This window comes from Chelonia mydas, chromosome 4 (genome assembly GCF_015237465.2).
Source record: "Chelonia mydas isolate rCheMyd1 chromosome 4, rCheMyd1.pri.v2, whole genome shotgun sequence".
NCBI classification, from domain to species: domain Eukaryota; kingdom Metazoa; phylum Chordata; order Testudines; family Cheloniidae; genus Chelonia; species Chelonia mydas.
Window position 1 is genome coordinate 120,726,208 of NC_057852.1, and position 18,016 is coordinate 120,744,223.

Here is an 18,016-nt window from a genome sequence, read left to right on the forward strand (position 1 = left end):
TGTAACTCATCATTTAAAGGCAGCAGCAGCTGAAGAATTTGTGGGCTCCAAAGTTGTGTGCCCCTTCTGCCCCCAAATAACCGTGTTGCAATGTACAGTGTTCAAAGAGAGTAATTTGTGTGGAGGAGGAGCACGTAGGGTAATGCGGCCTTTATAAAGGAGCATCTTTCCCTGGGAAGGTACATTCACTATGATGGACTGTGGTACCTTTGAAAGACCATGCATGTATTGGCTCATCAGAAATATCTGTATGAACTGGTGATAAGAGTCTTCATCCATGGCTAGGTCAGTGTAGTCAAAATGAGAGCGATGAACTCTATCCAAAGCAGGGAAATGCCACCATCCTTCCCCTTCAAATTGTCTGCTGCGGGTCGCCTCATGCTGTGTCATGATATTGCAATGATTACAATTCCAATCCTGCATCAGGATTCACTGATGCAAATTCTGTGTGGGTGCAGAGTTCTGCAGTAGCAGATCCCAGTGCAGACTCAGGGCTTTGGGGGGGTTGACGTTGAATCAGTACATGACAGCACTGCCCTGTGCTGTTGTGACACAGTATTGCCATTTATTAAGGTAATGTTGCAAGGTGTAAAAACCAGCTTAGTATATCATGACAGAAGCTCCCCGTTGGCATGACTGCTGCTATATACGTGACAGGGAAGATCAGGCTCCTCAAGTCCAAACATTGGCCTTCCGTGACACTAGTAATTATTACAAGTATTTTAACACCAGCCCTGTATCAAAAAGCCACCTTTTCAAAAAAACAGTGACTAACTACAAAGTGATGCAGTAAAACATAAAAAAACTTTTCAGTAAATCAGGTAAATAATATGCATTTTAAACATTAAATACAAATATTTACATAACTAAGGGCTCGATCCTGCAAGCCCTCTCTATGGAAAACTCTGATCAACCCCACTGGCAGTCCCATGCATGGCGGGAGAGGGAAGCTTATAGGATTGGGTGCTAACTGAAACAGGTCCCAAGAAGCAGTAAGAGTCCAGAATATCCTAGTTCTTTTCAATATAAATTTACAAAATACATTATAACTGTCCATTCAGCAAAAAATAAAACATTTTTAAAATTGGGTGAACACATATTTATAAAATAGACCATCACGGTCCCTAAAGAGGTAGCACATTGATATGTACTTATACTTCCCATCTTACGATTCTATAATTCTATGTGAAAGATGACAGTAGCTATTGTCAGCTCTCATATGCTTATTTATTTGCTTAAGAGGTCTGGAGCATTTTTAATGCTAATTGTTAAACGTAAAAAAAAGAAATGTTGCCTTCAAATAGAAACAAGGGATTGAAATCAGTGAGTAAAATTCATTTCAGTCCAAAAATTTCACTCATTGATGTTAGTTACTGCATGGATCTACAAGCAGAACTGGTTCCTAAGATTCTGATTTAAAATGATATTGTCAAAGTATTTTTCAGTAGAGTATTTTTTTAATTAACTTGCTTCTGCTAATCCTTGGAAATTCAAAACTGATATGTTACTCCTTGCCAACATTTTGTTTTCTCTAGAGTACAAACACTCTGGTTTGTTAATCTAGGTTCTCCAGCATAGACTTAAATACAAATAATAGCATTTTGTCTCTGGACAAAAACACAAACCACAAAATATTACGTAGACTTACAAATTGATGCAATAAAGAATAAGCCAAGTTTCTGAAGCATACAGTGTCAATTTAACTATGCTAAAGCAAGACATCTCAGAAATCTAGCTAAAACTATATTTCTATAGTACATCCCATTGTGCCTATGCATTGTAGGGTGTCAAAAGACAGTGTGATCTTACATAGCATTGGTTCTGCAATATTTAGGAATAGCATGGAATGAGTAAATGGCAGTTTTAGTTTTAACTCAATTGGACTGATTTTGATCCTGGCTTCCATTTTCGAGGCACAGTTTTGGAGATACAAATGCGGGCCCAGATTTTCAAAAGTGACTATTAATTTGGGGTACCTTGATTTTGGACAGCTCAGCTTGAAAAACCAGGAACCAGTTCAAGGTGTTGACCACCCAAAACTTTAGTCAAAGTCAGTGGGAGGTTCAGGTACTCAATGCCTCTGAAAATAAAGCTCAAGCCTTCTGAAGTTGGGTACCCAAAAACCAAAGCACCTAAAAATAGTGGATTTTGGAAATGTTGGCCTCAATTCTCTGATTTGCAGGCACAACTAGACAGTCATGAATAAGGCCCAACACTGCAAACACTTACACATATGCATAACTTGAGGCACAGGAGTAGACCATTAACTTCAATAGGAGCACCTATATAAAGTTAAGCGTGTGCATAAGTGAGCCTGTATTTGGACAAAATTATGCCAGTAGAAAAAGGTTTTAAACTCTGAATTTTCTTTTTTTGGTATTTAAGTAAGATCCTTAACAATATCTGAATATGTTTTTTGTGTTTTTTATGTACTCACATGTATGTATACAAATATGTCTATTTGCACAGATCAATACTGTATGAATACACACCCACCCACAAACATACATCCTTATTTGCACACATTCAAAATTTTTTAAATACAATGCCTCTGATCAGTAATCATTGGGCTATGGCACCACATTCTTCCAGGATTATTGAGTTATAGAAAAAGAAAACGGTAACTTACATATACTGTATATGGAAAAAGAAGAGAACGTCTGGACATTACACTCAAAGCTTAAAACACACACCATGCTACCAGTTTTCCAATTAGGAATTAGAATATTGGAATGAGTCTGGTATAAATATGATAAACAAGGGCAGCTTTTGTAAGAGGATATTTTAAATAATAAATATGTGAATCATTTGAAATTTAAATTAGTACCAAGTTAGTGAGCAAAAAGTTCTTTCCCAAACAGATCACTCCTGGGATCCTTTCTTCTTGTGTTCAAGTTCCTGCAGGCGTTCCTCACGGCATTGAGCGTGCTGAGTTCCCACTTTGTGGGCTGTCTCCGTGGCTGCTATGTCAATCTGTGCATATTTGGTTGATCCGCCCCCTGAAAAAAAACACAAATACAACTGTATATACAAATGTAACTATAATATCGTGCATTTCTGGGAAAGGCTGATCAAGAGGTTAACACAGTAGCCTGGGCTGTGAAAGGTCTGGGTTCAATTCCTGTCTACCACAGACTTCCTCTGTGATGTTGGGTAAGTCAGTTAGAGACGGATTTTTAAAAAGTTTTAGATGTCACTTGACTGAGGGGAGCAATGCCTCACCCCAGGCAGCCGGCCACCTAGTGGAATTTTCAATCCTGAGTTGGGTGACTCCACGTAACCTAAGCTCCATGTAGCTGTCCCCTGTGCATGGAGACAGCTAAGCCCTTAAGAAAGGGATTTTTCAGATCCAACAAGGGAGCCGGCTCAGCTAACCAAAATTGAAATGGCAGTGAGAGGAGAGGGGCTGTGATGTTTTGGGGCTTCACCCAGACCAGTAAGGGGTTGTGTCACTGCCTGCCCTGTAACCATGTGCTGTGCAGCTATGACTCAGTTCCCTGACACCAGCAGCCTGTTCACATCACAGTGCCCCCCCCCCCCGGCTTCCACCAGCCTAGTTGCAGGGCAACACCAACAGCCCCTCCAGTCCCACATCTCCCCAAAACCATCTCCCCACCCAGTGTCCAGCCTCTCTCCCAGGATACTCACAGAAGTTATTAGGTTTACTGCCTCCAAAGAGACACAGAGCGCACACCAGCCTGTTAGTTTAGACTTCACCCTTCAGTTTAAACACACAGCACTGAGATGGTTTTATAATAAAACAAGAATAAGTTTATTATTAACTAACAGATATTTAAGTGATAATATATAAGAATCGAAAACAAACATGGTTACAAACAAAACATGTTTCTGGTGTCTAAAACTTAATTTCAGCCAAGGTGGATTTGATTCAGACAAGGTGGATAGAGCCCTCTTTAATGTTTTTAATGAAGTAAATACTAATGGAAACTGCGTGATCATGGGAGACTTTAACTTCCCAGATATAGACTGGAGGACGAGTGCTAGTAATAATAATAGGGCTCAGATTTTCCTAGATGCGATAGCTGATGGATTCCTTCATCAAGTAGTTGCTGAACCGACTAGAGGGAATGCCATTTTAGATTTGGTTTTGGTGAGTAGTGAGGACCTCATAGAAGAAATGGTTGTAGGGGACAATCTTGGTTCAAGTGATCATGAGCTAATTCAGTTCAAACTGAACGGAAGGACAAACAAAAATAAATCTGTGACTAGGGTTTTTGATTTCAAATAGGCTGACTTTCAAAAATTAAGGAAATTAGTTAGGGAAGTGGATTGGACTGAAGAATTCATGGATCTAAAGGCAGAGGAGGCCTGGGATTACTTTAAGTCAAAGCTGCAGAAGCTATTGGAAGCCTGAATCCCAAGAAAGGGGAAAAAATTCATAGGGAGGAGTTGTAGACCAAGCTGGATGAGCAAGCATCTCAGAGAGGTGATTAAGAAAAAGCAGAAAGCATACAGGGAGTGGAAGATGGGAGGGATCACCAAGGAAAGCTACCTTATTGAGCTCAGAACATGTAGGGATAAAGTGAGACAGGCTAAAAGTCAAGTAGAGTTGGACCTTGCAAAGGGAATTAAAACCAATAGTAAAAGGTTCTATAGCCATATAAATAAGAAGAAAACAAAGAAAGAAGAAGTGGGACCGCTAAACACTGAGGATGGAGTGGAGGTTAAGGATAATCTAGACATGGCCCAATACCTAAACAAATACTTTGCCTCAGTCTTTAATAAGGCTAATGAGGATCTTAGGGATAATGGTAGCATGACAAATGGGAATGAGGCTATGGAGGTAGATATTACCACATTTGAGGTAGAAGCGAAACTCGAACAGTTTAATGGGACTAAATCGGGGGGCCCCGATAATCTTCATCCAAGAATATTAAAGGAATTGGCACATGAAATTGCAAGCCCATTAGCAAGAATTTCTAATGAATCTGTAAACTCAGGGGTTGTACCGTACGATTGGAGAATTGCTAACACAGTTCCTATTTTTAAGAAAGGGAAAAAAAGTGATCCAGGTAACTACAGGCCTGTTAGTTTGACATCTGTAGTATGCAAGGTCTTGGAAAAAATTTTGAAGGAAAAAGTAGTTAAGTACATTGAGGTCAATGGTAAATGGGACAAAATACAACATGGTTTTACAAAAGGTAGATCGTGCCAAACCAACCTGGTCTCCTTTTTTGAGAAAGTAACAGATTTTTTAGACAAAGGAGGAACACAGTGGATCTAATTTACCTAGATTTCAGTAAGGCGTCTGATACGGTGCCACATGGGGAATTGTTAGTTAAATTGGAAAAGATGGGGATCAATATGAAAATTGAAAGGTGGATAAGGAATTGGTTAACAGGGAGACTACAGCGGGTCATACTGAAAGGTGAACTGTCAGGCTGGAGGGAGGTTACCAGTGGAGTTCCTCAGGGATCGGTTTTGGGACCAATCTTATTTAATCTTTTTATTACTGACCTCGGCACAAAAAGTGGGAGTGTGCTAATAAAGTTTGCGGATGATACAAAGCTGGGAGGTATTGCCAATTTAGAGAGAGACTGGGATCTCATACAGGAAGATCTGGATGACCTTGTAAACTGGAGTAATAGTAATAGGATGAAATTTAATAGTGAGAAGTGTAAGGTCATGCATTTAGGGATTAATAACAGGAATTTTAGTTATAAGCTGGGGACGCATCAATTAGAAGTAACGGAGGAGGAGAAGGACCTTGGAGTATTGGTTGATCACAGGATGACTATGAGCCGCCAATGTGATATGGCGTGAAAAAAGCTAATGCGGTCTTGGGATGCATTAGGCGAGGTATTTCCAGTAGAGATAAGGAGGTTTTAGTACCATTATACAAGGCACTGGTGAGACCTCACCTGGAATACTGTGTGCAGTTCTGGTCTCCCATGTTTAAGAAGGATGAATTCAAACTGGAACAGGTACAGAAAAGGGCTACTAGGATGATCCGAGGAATGGAAAACTTGTCTTGTGAAAGGAGACTCAAGGAGCTTGGCTTGTTTAGCCTACCCAAAAGAAGGTTGAGGGGAGATATGATTGCTCTCTATAAATATATCAGAGGGATAAATACCAGAGGGGGAGAGGAATTATTTAAGCTCAGTACCAATGTGGACACAAGAACAAATGGATATAAACTGGCCATCAGGAAGTTTAGACTTGAAATTAGATGAAGGTTTCTAACCATCAGAGGAGTGAAGTTTTGGAATAGCCTTCCAAGGGAAGCAGTGGGGGCAAAAGACCTATCTAGCTTTAAGATTAAACTCGATAAATTTATGGAGGAGATGGAATGATGGGATAATATGATTTTGGCAATTAATTGATTTTTAAATATTCATGGTAAATAGGCCCAATGGCCTGTGATGGGATGTTAGATGGGGTGGGATCTGAGTTACTACAGAGAATTCTTTCCTGGGTATCTGGCTGGTGAATCTTGCCCATATGCTCAGGGTTTAGCTGATCACCATATTTGGGGTCAGGAATGAATTTTCCTCCAGGGCAGATTGGAAGAGGCTCTGGAGGTTTTTCGCCCTCCTCTGTAGCTTGGGGCACAGGTCACTTGCTGGAGGATTCTCTGCTCCTTGAAGTCTTTAAACCATGATTTGAGGACTTCAATAGCTCAGACATAGGTGAGAGATTTATCGCAGGAGTGGGTGGGTGAGATTCTGTGGCCTGCGTTGTGCAGGAGGTCAGACTAGATGATTATAATGGTCCCTTCTGACCTTAATATCTATGAATCTATGATTTAAATCACTAGTCAGGAAGACTTTATTTAATCATGGATTTCTACATAAAAGTGCATTCTTATTGGTTGTTATAACCTTAATACATATTCTTCACAACTCAGAGATAGATGTAGGTTTCATTTTTAGAAGGTACACACTATACATTTTTAATTGATTTATTTTGAAAACTTCTCAGATTGGTTTTACAGCTATATCAAAAAATGAATGATTGTTTGGTTATTTCATTTACCAAAGGTAATTGAAGCAGATATTTATGAAGTCATTGGGAGGTGAACTATCTCCAATTGAACAGATTTATCATTAATATTTGGAGGGTTTTCTTGCCATGCTGTATTAGGAGGAGATCACAACCAGACAGACATTTAAATTGTTTTATTTGACTAAAACAACAACATTATGTATTCTGGATTTTTTTCTTCAACAGCAAACATATAATATTTTAACAAAACAAGCATATAAATTTTTGAATTTAGTTAAACATTCAAGTTTTTTAAAATCAGGTTTGTTTTAGTTAAAATTATTTTTAACTAAAATAGTTAAATGAAATATTTTTAAAAAAAATTTAAATCAACTATGTCAGCCAGGTCAATGTGAGAAACTTAAAATATTGGCTTCTGCAGCTAACTCAGTTGTCTTCACCTTCATTTTCCCGTTTGTTCATAATCTGGAAAAGAAAAACAAGCTTCCCTGCTTTTTCAGGTCCCAAACCATTTCTCAATTTGGAATGAATTAATCCAAAGGAAGAAAATATTCTTTCTACACTGGCAGAAGAAGCTACTGCTGTTAAAAGTGAGATTATCACTTCAACAGTCTCTTAATCCAAGTGCTTCAGTGACTTCCACCAGTTCACTGGTATGACTTTCTTTAAAACATCATCAGCAAACGTATTTCTTGAATGGTTCACCCTTAGCTCTGAAGTTTTTTATAGTTGGCATTATGGAGGGGTGATTGCTGGATGTCCATGTCACAGCCGACTCCTCCTCTTCAGCAGTTAAGGTTTGACCCTGGTACCGAATATTGAGAATATTTGCAAAAAATGAACTGGAGATAGTGCTTGTCCCATTCATTTTTTTAAAGCTTCTAACTCTGTCATTGCATATTTCTCTTTTTAAGATCTCACTCAGTTCCTTCCAAATTTCAACAGCGTCAGCAATAAAACAGCGATTTCCCTGCATTTTGTTCAAGGCTACGGAAATAGGCTTCAGGGTACTCAGCACGTGTTCAACATTTCTCTTAAGCCCAATGGTGAGAACTTTGGCTGTGACAGTGCCATCTATTTTTTCACGATTTTGTTCACAAACTGTCATCAGATTAGGCCAGTTCTTGATATAGAGCTCAAAACAGTCCACTCCTGAGTTCCATCGCACGTCTTGTGGGAGAGTTATCTTGGGTCCTCCCACTTTTTTCAGAGCAGCTGCTGCGAAATGGTTGTTACCGAAGTATTTTGCAATTTCAACAACATTAGCTTTTATTTCTGGAACACTGAAGTCTTTGGCTAGGAGGTGCAGCAAATGAGCACTGCAACCATATGTTATTAGCTTGGGACTGGTCTTAATGACTGAACCATGTTAATGAAGTGTGGGTTCTCAATCATATGGAAAGGACAGTTTGTTGCATAAGCAAACCAGGCAATTTTTTCATCAATTACCTCTTTTTGTAATCTGCTGGTTCTTATCACAAACTTATTTATTGTTGTTTCTGGATGATGGAGGCTTTTTCTTCTTTTTGCTACAGGTGATATACTGTGGCTATGTGACATACATGATGTGACTGAAACACTATCATTGGCAGATAACTTTGAAACTATAGAAAATGATGGTGATGTTGAAGGTGGGTAGTCTTCAGAATCCTGTATGTTGAGGATGGATTCTCCTAAACAAAATAAGTCAATGCAGTTATTTAATTATTATTACCATACTGCTCATTTAGTATTACTCATTGCATTCATTGATACTCAGTACTGCTTTAAAGGTGAAATTGTAAAAGGAGGAAGATCTGCCTATTTCAGCTATTTATTTTTTATCACAACTGCGTCTAAAATGATAGTACCATAGAATAACAACTATATTTTTTGCTCAAACATGAGAATTCAAGAATAGTCCAGAAGGAAGACAGGCAGTCCTTAAGAAAGAAATATTAAATAAAGAAGTTTACCAACCTGAAGATCCTACATGTTCAGACATGTTCCTTTCATCATCTTCAACACAGCTTCCTCCTGAGAAGGAACACTTCTCATGATGTTGTTTCATTCGTGCAACCAGGCCTTGCATTTCTTTGTTGCACTATTTGTATTTTGCATGCATGCCTGTCTTACCTACAGGTAGAGGAACTTCATTAAAATATTCCCAAACTGGGTCTCTTTTATGGACTGCTGCCATTATAGGTTTTCCCTTCTAGTGAGAGAATGGTATGGTAGATCTCAAATCAATGAAGGCTACACTCAGAAAGACCTCAAGACTTCTGGAATATGCTGCTCAAATAGTTTCACTTTTGTTTCTACTGCCTGTCCCTCCCTTCTCACATTTATCTCCAGACTTCTTCTCCTTGTCCAGATCTATTCTGCCCCAACAATCTTCTACTCACTGAACTTTTTGAAACTTTGCACTTTTAGAGAGAGGTAAGGTACACAAATTTGCAGAGGGACAATAGGGTTGAGGTCTGTTATTTCTCACCTCTATATATTTTATTTATTTATTTATTTTAAAACATTTTTGCTGTTAACAAGCATGTTATCTGTGGAAACACAAATCCACAGTTTGAGAACTGCAAAACTAAGCATCTCTGATGGTATCTTCCAGACTGAGCATTGAGTCCCATTGGGTAGATAGAAAGATTAACCTAAATAATCTATACAGAAGCTCCTGGAACCCCATAAGATTGGGTCCCTAATCCATGAACTATTGGAACTCATTTACAAATCTTTTCTTAAACATTACATGAATATATGGTCTCATACTATAGAATTAGAATTTATAATCCCTATTCCATGATGAGATATTTTTAATTAAGATACATTATAGCTCAAAGCTATCTTTAGATAGGATTTTTTCCTCAAAAAGCATTTTATAAAAAAAATCCTATTTAAATTTAAAAAATCTGATTTTTTTTAAATCATTGATTTTTATCCACCCTGATTTCATCCAGTGACAATCTTTGTCTACGTAGGTTTCTCACCTATAGTCAGTTTCAGCTGGATCCAAGAAGATCCATTTTTCATCAGCTCAAAGGGCACTGCTCCCCCTTTGGCCCCTAGGTGATGGATGCCAAAATGGCATTGTGTTTCTGCTTATATTTTCTAAAATCTATTGTGTCTGTTTCAAGAGCAGAGTGCAGGCTCCATCCCATATCATGATCATTAAGTGGTCTTCCCCCCCCCAGCACAAGTTTAGCTTGATGGCTTTGTTTACCTTATATGTAGATATACTTTTCATTGTCCCCTGAGGTATTACGTGGCTCAGTTTACATTGGAGACACAGGAAAAGAGGCAAAACAACATTCCTTTGTCAGGGACAGGCTGGGCTTATGCCCTGTTTGCAAAACACCTTTTAACAATGTATTTCCAGCACACATCTTTTAATTCTTTATGCATCACCCATACATACATCACACAATAATCTTAACGACTAGAGTGTTACCGGTTTGCATACGATACCTTACCTGATACCTTTTAGATATAGATTATGACAACACTGTTGGGGCAATGAGTGTGTCAGGCCTGTTGTGAGTTATGGAATGGTGTGCCCTCCGCCAGTGGCACAGAGGGGCTCCCTGACTCACGGAGGCTTAGATGGCTAAGTAAGTAGAGAGCAAGAACAGCTCTATAGTCTGGTGGTTAGGGCACTCATCTGGGAGGAACGACACCAGGTTCCAGTCCTTGCTTCAATGAATATTTTATTTATACGAAGCTGAACAGCATCAACAGGACAGATTGAGAAAGAGCCACTTGTGAATACCCAATAGCCTCGTGGTTAGGTAGGAGACTGTCTTTAAGCCACTGCTCTAAATCAGACAGAGTGGGGATTTGGACCTGGGTCTCCCACATCCCAGGTGAGAGCTCTAGCATTGGGCACAAAGGGGAGTCACCTCACCTTTGTTTATTTCCAAGAATGGGTTGATCTGACTTTAGGCACCTAACTTCAGGGGAGGGCTCATAGTTGAGAGTCCAAGTGGACAGAGACATCTCCCGGAGTTTGGTTCTTAACTAGCTTTCTGGGGTGGGGCTTTAGGTAATGTTCCTCAGCATTTCTTACTGGCTACTTTAGGCTGCTCCCCACTCAGAGTGCTGGCTTCTGTGAATCTCATTCTTAGGCACTGAACTCTCACCATTCATTGTAAATGGAGCCTGGGCACATAACTCAGGGCTGAGATATCCACTGTGTGGCAGGGTAGTTAAATGATGCAAAGCCAGATCCTGAAAGGTATTTAGGTGCCTAGCGCCCATTGATTTCAATGGGAGTTAAATACCTTTGAGGATTTGGGCCTAAGTCCTTTGTAGATCTAGACCTCTGTGCCTCATTTCCCTCCCTCCCCCCCAAATGGCAGTAATAGCACCTCACAGTTGTGTTGTGAAGACAACTACATTAATGATTGTGAGGTGCTCAGATACTATACGGTGATAGGGGCCAGATTAGTACCTTAGATAGGCATGGAGAAACAGTGGTAACACTTAGAAGTTATAAACCTGTTTAATCAAAACTAGATTTAAAAAACACATACAGAAAATTGCTTAAAATTTCAATACTTGAAGATCTTATAGGGAAAATTGTCAGTCCTGAGTAGAAGGAATTAAATGCAAAATTCTCACTGGAATTTATCTGAATGGGGAATTAATCTTCCAAATCTCCATGTATGGTGTTTATGATTTATTCTCAGGTGCCAAAGGGTTAATCCTGTAAGGGGCTGAGTAGCCCAGAGCCATATTAAGGTATATGGTCCTCTGATCTAGCAAAGCACTTAAGCACATGCTTAAAAGTAAGTAATCCCACTGGTCAGTGGGACTATACATGTGCTTAGAATTAAGCACATACTCAGGTGCTTTGCTGGATATTAGAATTGGTAAAAGTACAGAGAAAGGGAACAAAAATGATTAGGGGTATGGAAGAACTTCCATATGAGAAGCGACTAAAATGACTGGGTCTGTTAAGCTTAGAAAAGAGACAACTGAGGTTATAAAATCATGAATGGTGTGGAGAAAATAAATAGGGAAGTGTTATTTACCCCTTCACCTAATACAATAACCAGGGGTCGCATAATGAAATATATAGGCAGCAGGTTTAAAACAAATGTAAGCAAGTACTTCTTCACACAACACACAATCAACCTGTGGAACTCATTGTCAGGGGATGTTATGAAGACAAAAAGTATAACTGGGTTCAAAAAAAGAATGAGGTAAGTTCATGGAGGATAGGTCCATCAACAGCTATTAGCAAAGATGGTCAGGGATGCAGCCCCATGCTCTGGGTGTCCCTAAACATCTGATTGCCAGAAGCTGGGACTGGATAACAGGGGATGGATCACTCAATAAATTGCCTTGTTCTCTTCATTCTTCTGAAACATCTGGCACAGGCCACTGTCGGAAGACAGGATACTGTGCTAGATGGACCATTTGTCTGAACTACTATGGGTATTCTTATGGATCATACCAGAGCATTCAGCATCTTGCAGGACCAAGTCCTATGGGTCCATGCCTCAGGCCCCTGGAGTCATGAAATTATATCAGGTTCTTAACTTTTGTTTATTTAAAAAGGCAAGTCTCTAAACCACATAGACATGAAGAAAACCTTGAAACTATGAATCAAGTACAGGCAATTAAATGATATCTGCCTGAGTCTGCAGACAAGCTGAAACATTTGCTCTGAAAGGGCTGAAGTCCCATTCATCTTAATGGCACCCTAATGCCAAGACCCACTACTCTGGGTGGCCCTACCAACATCGCTGCAGCAGAGGACTCTGTGCCTGGCAGGAGAGGAGTGCAGTGGACCTGAGCTACCTAAATTAGGCCAGGACAGTGCTAGATACCAGAGCAGCCCAGAATCAGGTAGGCACAAAAGCTCAGTAAGGCCTTTTGGGGGCTTGCATCTCTGAGAAGCACCAACACCAGTTTCTAGATGAAAGACTGTGGAGGCACTGTGTGGCCTGGTTTGGCATGTTGAGGAGGTATTCTGATAGGGTTAACTTTTTTCTGTTTTATGAATTTCACGGGTGTGGCCTTTTTTGCCTGCCAGAGACATCTAAATCCATAGGTGATGAGCCCCTGCAGCCCTACAGAGCTGCGGGTGCTCAGTGCATCTCAAAATAAGGCTACTTTTATGTAGGTGCCTAAATATGGGCTTAGTTGTTTAACTTTATACACCTACATTTGAAAAATGTGGTTAGGCCCAGATCCACAAAGGTATTTAGCTGCTAATTTCCATTTAAATCAATGGTGGTTAATACCTTTGTGGATCTGGGCCTATGTGACTCACTTTCCACATCTGTATAATGGAGAGGATAACCCTGACCTAACCCCCAAAGAGCTTTTGACAATTGCATGCTATATAAGTCCTAAAAAAATTATATAAAAGGCAAGGACAACCCTGCAAGGGCTGGAGACATAGCAGCCTCCAGAGCCTGAGCTTAGCAGGACAGTCCCTAATAAAATGTTTCTAAATGTTGACAGTTGCGGGCAGACCCCAGCAGAAGCAGCTGGCGGCCATGAGTACAGGACCTCCCTCTGGATGCACACACAGTTTACATTTGTTATCGTTTAGTAGTAGTAATAGCCCACTTAAAGGCCCTTACCTCTTATGCCTGTGCTAGGTTCTTGAAGCTCCAGTTCCATGTAGTGGAGCTGTTTCTTCGATGTAGGACTGACAGGAATATTAACATAGATTGTTGTCTCACTGTGGGGTCGATCAGACACAGGTAGATCTGTTGAATAACCTACTGCCCCTCCTAAAAAAATTAACATAGTACAATTATGACTGAAGTTCATAACTACTAATAATCCATTTAATAAAAGCAAACATTTCCTTCAAAAGCTCTATATGGAAATGCTCAGTAGAAAAAAGACACAAGGGATCTGCACCCTAAAGCATTCATGTACGTAACTGTGGACCTGATCATGCTGGAGCTGAGGAGAATCTTGAACTGTTCATATATATGTTATGTTGGAAGGTTGGAGAAAACCTCTTTGAAGCTGGTTGGTGTAGCTAACCACTGCACTTCATTTAGAATAAATGTAACAAACAAACAAGCTCCTTCATGGAACCAAACAGCTAAAACAGTAGAAGCCACATCCAAAGCACAGGTACATGACCCACCTGGAGTAGAAGCTGAACTAGGTGGCCTAAGGGGTTCTATAGATAGTGATACTTTACCACCAATGCAACTGCAGAAAAGCACAGAGAAGGAGCACAGAAGCCCCAGACACAGCCAGAGAAACACTGGTAGTGTAACCCTGAGAAAAAAAGCTAAAGGGAGAGCTTTAGGGTAAACGACTGGCTAAAAGAGCCTTACAACTGTGAGCAAAGAAACTGTCTCCTGTTATGGATTTCTACTGTGTTCAGTAAACTGGACTTATTACATTATTTGTAAATAAACGGGAGTGCATCAAAGAAATACCTGACTCCATCACCATTTTCTCCTCCTAACAAAACCAAACCACTTGATCCTGAAAATTGGCTAACCACTTGGGTCAAAAAGTGATAACAATATATATGAAGAAAAGAAAACAGCAAAGAAATTCTAGAAAGTGGGGTGGATGGTCAGAGCAACGTGAAAGGAAGATGATTTTGGTAGCAGCTTTCTGGATTAACTGGAGGTGGAAGATGAGGGGGCTAAGGAATAGGAGTTTCATGTAGCCAAGGTGGGAGATATATGTTGGACATGAACAGACCATGAGGAACATTTGAATTCTGAAGATACTGTGGGAGAAGAATTGGCAAGATTTGGCAATTGCCTGGATGAGAGAGGAGAAAGAAAGAAGAATTAGAGATTCTGCAACCAAGACTGCAAGCTATGGAGACAGGAAGAATGGTGTAGTCAACAATCACACAGAAAGGGGGAAGATGGGATGGTTTTCAGGGTGCGGAGGGGGAAAGGCATGAATGATATGATTTACTGAGACTTCTGGGCAATATTTTGGCATAAACTTTTCCTCTTGCTGTTACCATGTTTCTGATCCCTTTGCAGACATTGTGGTGTAATGAAAATTGTGTTAAAATTGTGATTTATCACATTACATTCTCAGACATTTTCCTGGTGCTGCTTGCACGCAGGGGGTTCTGTAGTGGAGCATATGATCAGAGTCAGTCTTCCAACAGATAGCCTACAGTAAGGAAGGATGAACTGCGCTTCTCTGTTTTAGGGAGCAGCATGCTTTGCTGCTCTCTGTTTTGGGGTTCTTGTATGTTATCATTCTGAATTATAAGAAAGTATATGTTGCAACATTCCAGCAAGAGTACTTTATGTTTTTATCTAACTTCTCTGTTTGTATGCCATGAAATATAACAGACACCATCCTCAGTGTGTGTCTATACTACAGCTACGCTGCTCTAGTGTAGACACTTACAAAAGTGATGGAAAGGGTTTTTCCATCACTATAGTAAAACCACCCTCCTCAAAGGTGATAGCTAGATAGAGAGAAGGATTCTTCTTTAAAGTGTAGACATATTTAAGTGAATTTACTACCTTCTGATAGGTTTCAGAGTAGCAGCCGTGTTAGTCTGTATTCACAAAAGAAAAGGAGTACTTGTGGCACCTTAGAGACTAATAAATTTATTTGAGCATAAGCTTTCGTGAGCTACAGCTCACTTCATCGGATGCATTCCGTGGAAAATACAGTGGGGAGATTTATATACATAGAGAACATGAAACAATGGGTGTTACCATACACATTGTAACGAGAGTGATCACTTAAGGTGAGCTATTACCAGCAGGAGAGCAGGGGGGGGAAAACCTTTTGTAGTGATAATCAAGGTGGGCCATTTCCAGCAGTTGACAAGAATGCCTGAGGAACAGTGGGGGGGTGTAGGGAGGGGGAAATAAACAAGGGGAAATAGTTTTACTTTGTGTAATGACTGTGACAAAGTTCCTGCTCTACCTTGGTGGGTCTTGCGCTTATTTGTGGATTTGCTTGCCTTGGAGCTTCACGGCAGCCCTCAGCTTGGCCGTTTTTCTGAACCCACAGTCCAGGTTGACTCCTCCTGTGTCTGACCAGGAGTTGGGAGGATTTGGGGGAACCCGGGCCCGCCCTCTACTCCGGGTCCCAGCTCAGTATGCCAACATTTTGCCCAGTATGCCAACATTTTAAGTCAGCCATAAAAATGTTGGCATACTGTGGGGCCATGCGGGTACCCATAGCAGTGCCGCTGATTTGAAGGTATACATTGTCCCCAAATGTGAAATAGTTATGGGTAAGGACAAAGTCACAAAGCTCAGCCACCAGGTTTACCGTGACATTATTGGGGATACTGTTCCTGACGGCTTGTAGTCCATCTTTGTGTGGAATGTTGGTGTAGAGGGCTTCTGCATCCATAGTGGCCAGGATGGTGTTTTCAGGAAGATCACCGATGGACTGTAGTTTCCTCAGGAAGTCAGTGGTGTCTCGAAGATAGCTGGGAGTGCTGATAGCGTAGGGCCTGAGGAGGGAGTCTACATAGCCAGACAATTCTGCTGTCAGGGTGCCAATGCCTGAGATGATGGGGCGTCCAGGATTTCCAGTTTTATGGATTTTGGGTAGCAGATAGAATACCCCAGGTTGGGGTTCCAGGGGTGTGTCTGTGCGGATTTGTTCTTGTGCCAGTCCTTGCTTACAGACAGCCCCCCAACCTGAAGCAAATACTCACCAGCAAACACAAACCACACAACAGAACCACTAACCCAGGAACCTATCGTTGCAACAAAGCCCGTTGCCAACTGTGTCTACATATCTATTCAGGGGACACCATCACAGGGCCTAATCACATCAGCCACACTATCAGAGGCTCGTTCACCTGCACATCTACCAATGTGATATACGCCATCATGTGCCAGCAATGCCCCTCTGCCATGTACATTGGCCAAACTGGACAGTCTCTATGTAAAAGAATAAATGGACACAAATCAGATATCAAGAATTATAACATTCAAAAACCAGTTGGAGAACACTTCAATCTCTTTGGTCATTCCATTACAGACCTAAAAGTTGCAATTCTTCAACAAAAAAACTTCAGAAACAGACTCCAACAAGAGACTGCTGAATTGGAATTAATTTGCAAACTGGATACAATTAACTTCAGCTTGAATAGAGACTGGGAGTGGATGTGTCATTACACAAAGTAAAACTATTTCCCCTTGTTTATTTCCCCCTCCCTACACCCCCCCCCCGCACTGTTCCTCAGGCATTCTTGTCAACTGCTGGAAATGGTCCACCTTGATTATCACTACAAAAGGTCCCCACCCCCCTACCGCTCTCCTGCTGGTAATAGCTCACCTTAAGTGATCACTCTCATTACAGTGTGTATGGTAACACCCATTGTTTCATGTTCTCTATGTATGTAAATCTCCCCACTGTATTTTCCACGGAATGCATCCGATGAAGTGAGCTGTAGCTCACGAAAGCTTATGCTCAAATAAATTTGTTAGTCTCTAAGGTGCCACAAGTCCTCCTTTTCTTCTACCTTCTGATGTAATTGGTTGCAGTTCTGTTTACTCACCAGGTTCTTCAGGGCCAGTAGAAGTTCCAAGTTCTGCAGGTGGTGCCATGAACCCAAAACCACCTTTAGGACCTAGAACATTGAAAAATTTCCAACATATTTGGTCCCGCTGTAGCTAGTAAATTGGATGGTGATGATAATGTATACAATTGCTTTCTTTTAGTTTCTAGACACATAATCTAAATAACAATGCTAAAAACCAATTGAAGAGCTAAATACAGGCCAAGTAGAAGACATTCATATTTTCTAATGAGAACAACTGTAAGGAATAAACATTAACACAGTTTTAAAACTTCTCAACTGAGAGCTGTTGGCGTAAATGTGCGTTTTACCATAAACTGCAGTAGGAGTAATATCGAGCCTTGAGTATAGGTTTCAGTGAGGGGTGGGAGGTTGATCTTGGGAGCTCCTGGAAGGCCCTGATTAAAGTTCCATCACCAGAATGGCAGGATGATTTTCCTGACTGGGATGGAGTTCGCCTCTTCCCTGGAAATTGCTTAAGCCATCCCTCCCAGAGATGATTCTGCTTGCTGACAGGAAATTTGTCATCTTTGGAATGGACCACGTTGCACC

General features: G+C 40.6%; 1 protein-coding gene across 1 annotated transcript in view; it reads right to left on the reverse strand.

Annotated features, from left to right (window-relative positions):
• Nucleotides 1-486: 486 nt before the first annotated feature.
• Nucleotides 487-18,016, reverse strand: part of DOK7 (docking protein 7) — a 107,803-nt gene continuing 90,273 nt past the window's right edge. The window contains exons 10-12 of the mRNA XM_037898155.2: nucleotides 17,444-17,515; nucleotides 13,548-13,700; nucleotides 487-2,999 (exon numbers count right to left, since the gene is read on the reverse strand). Coding sequence (XP_037754083.2) covers nucleotides 2,863-2,999; nucleotides 13,548-13,700; nucleotides 17,444-17,515 — 362 coding nt within the window. The 3' untranslated portion in view covers nucleotides 487-2,862. The remainder of the gene's footprint in view (nucleotides 3,000-13,547; nucleotides 13,701-17,443; nucleotides 17,516-18,016) is intronic.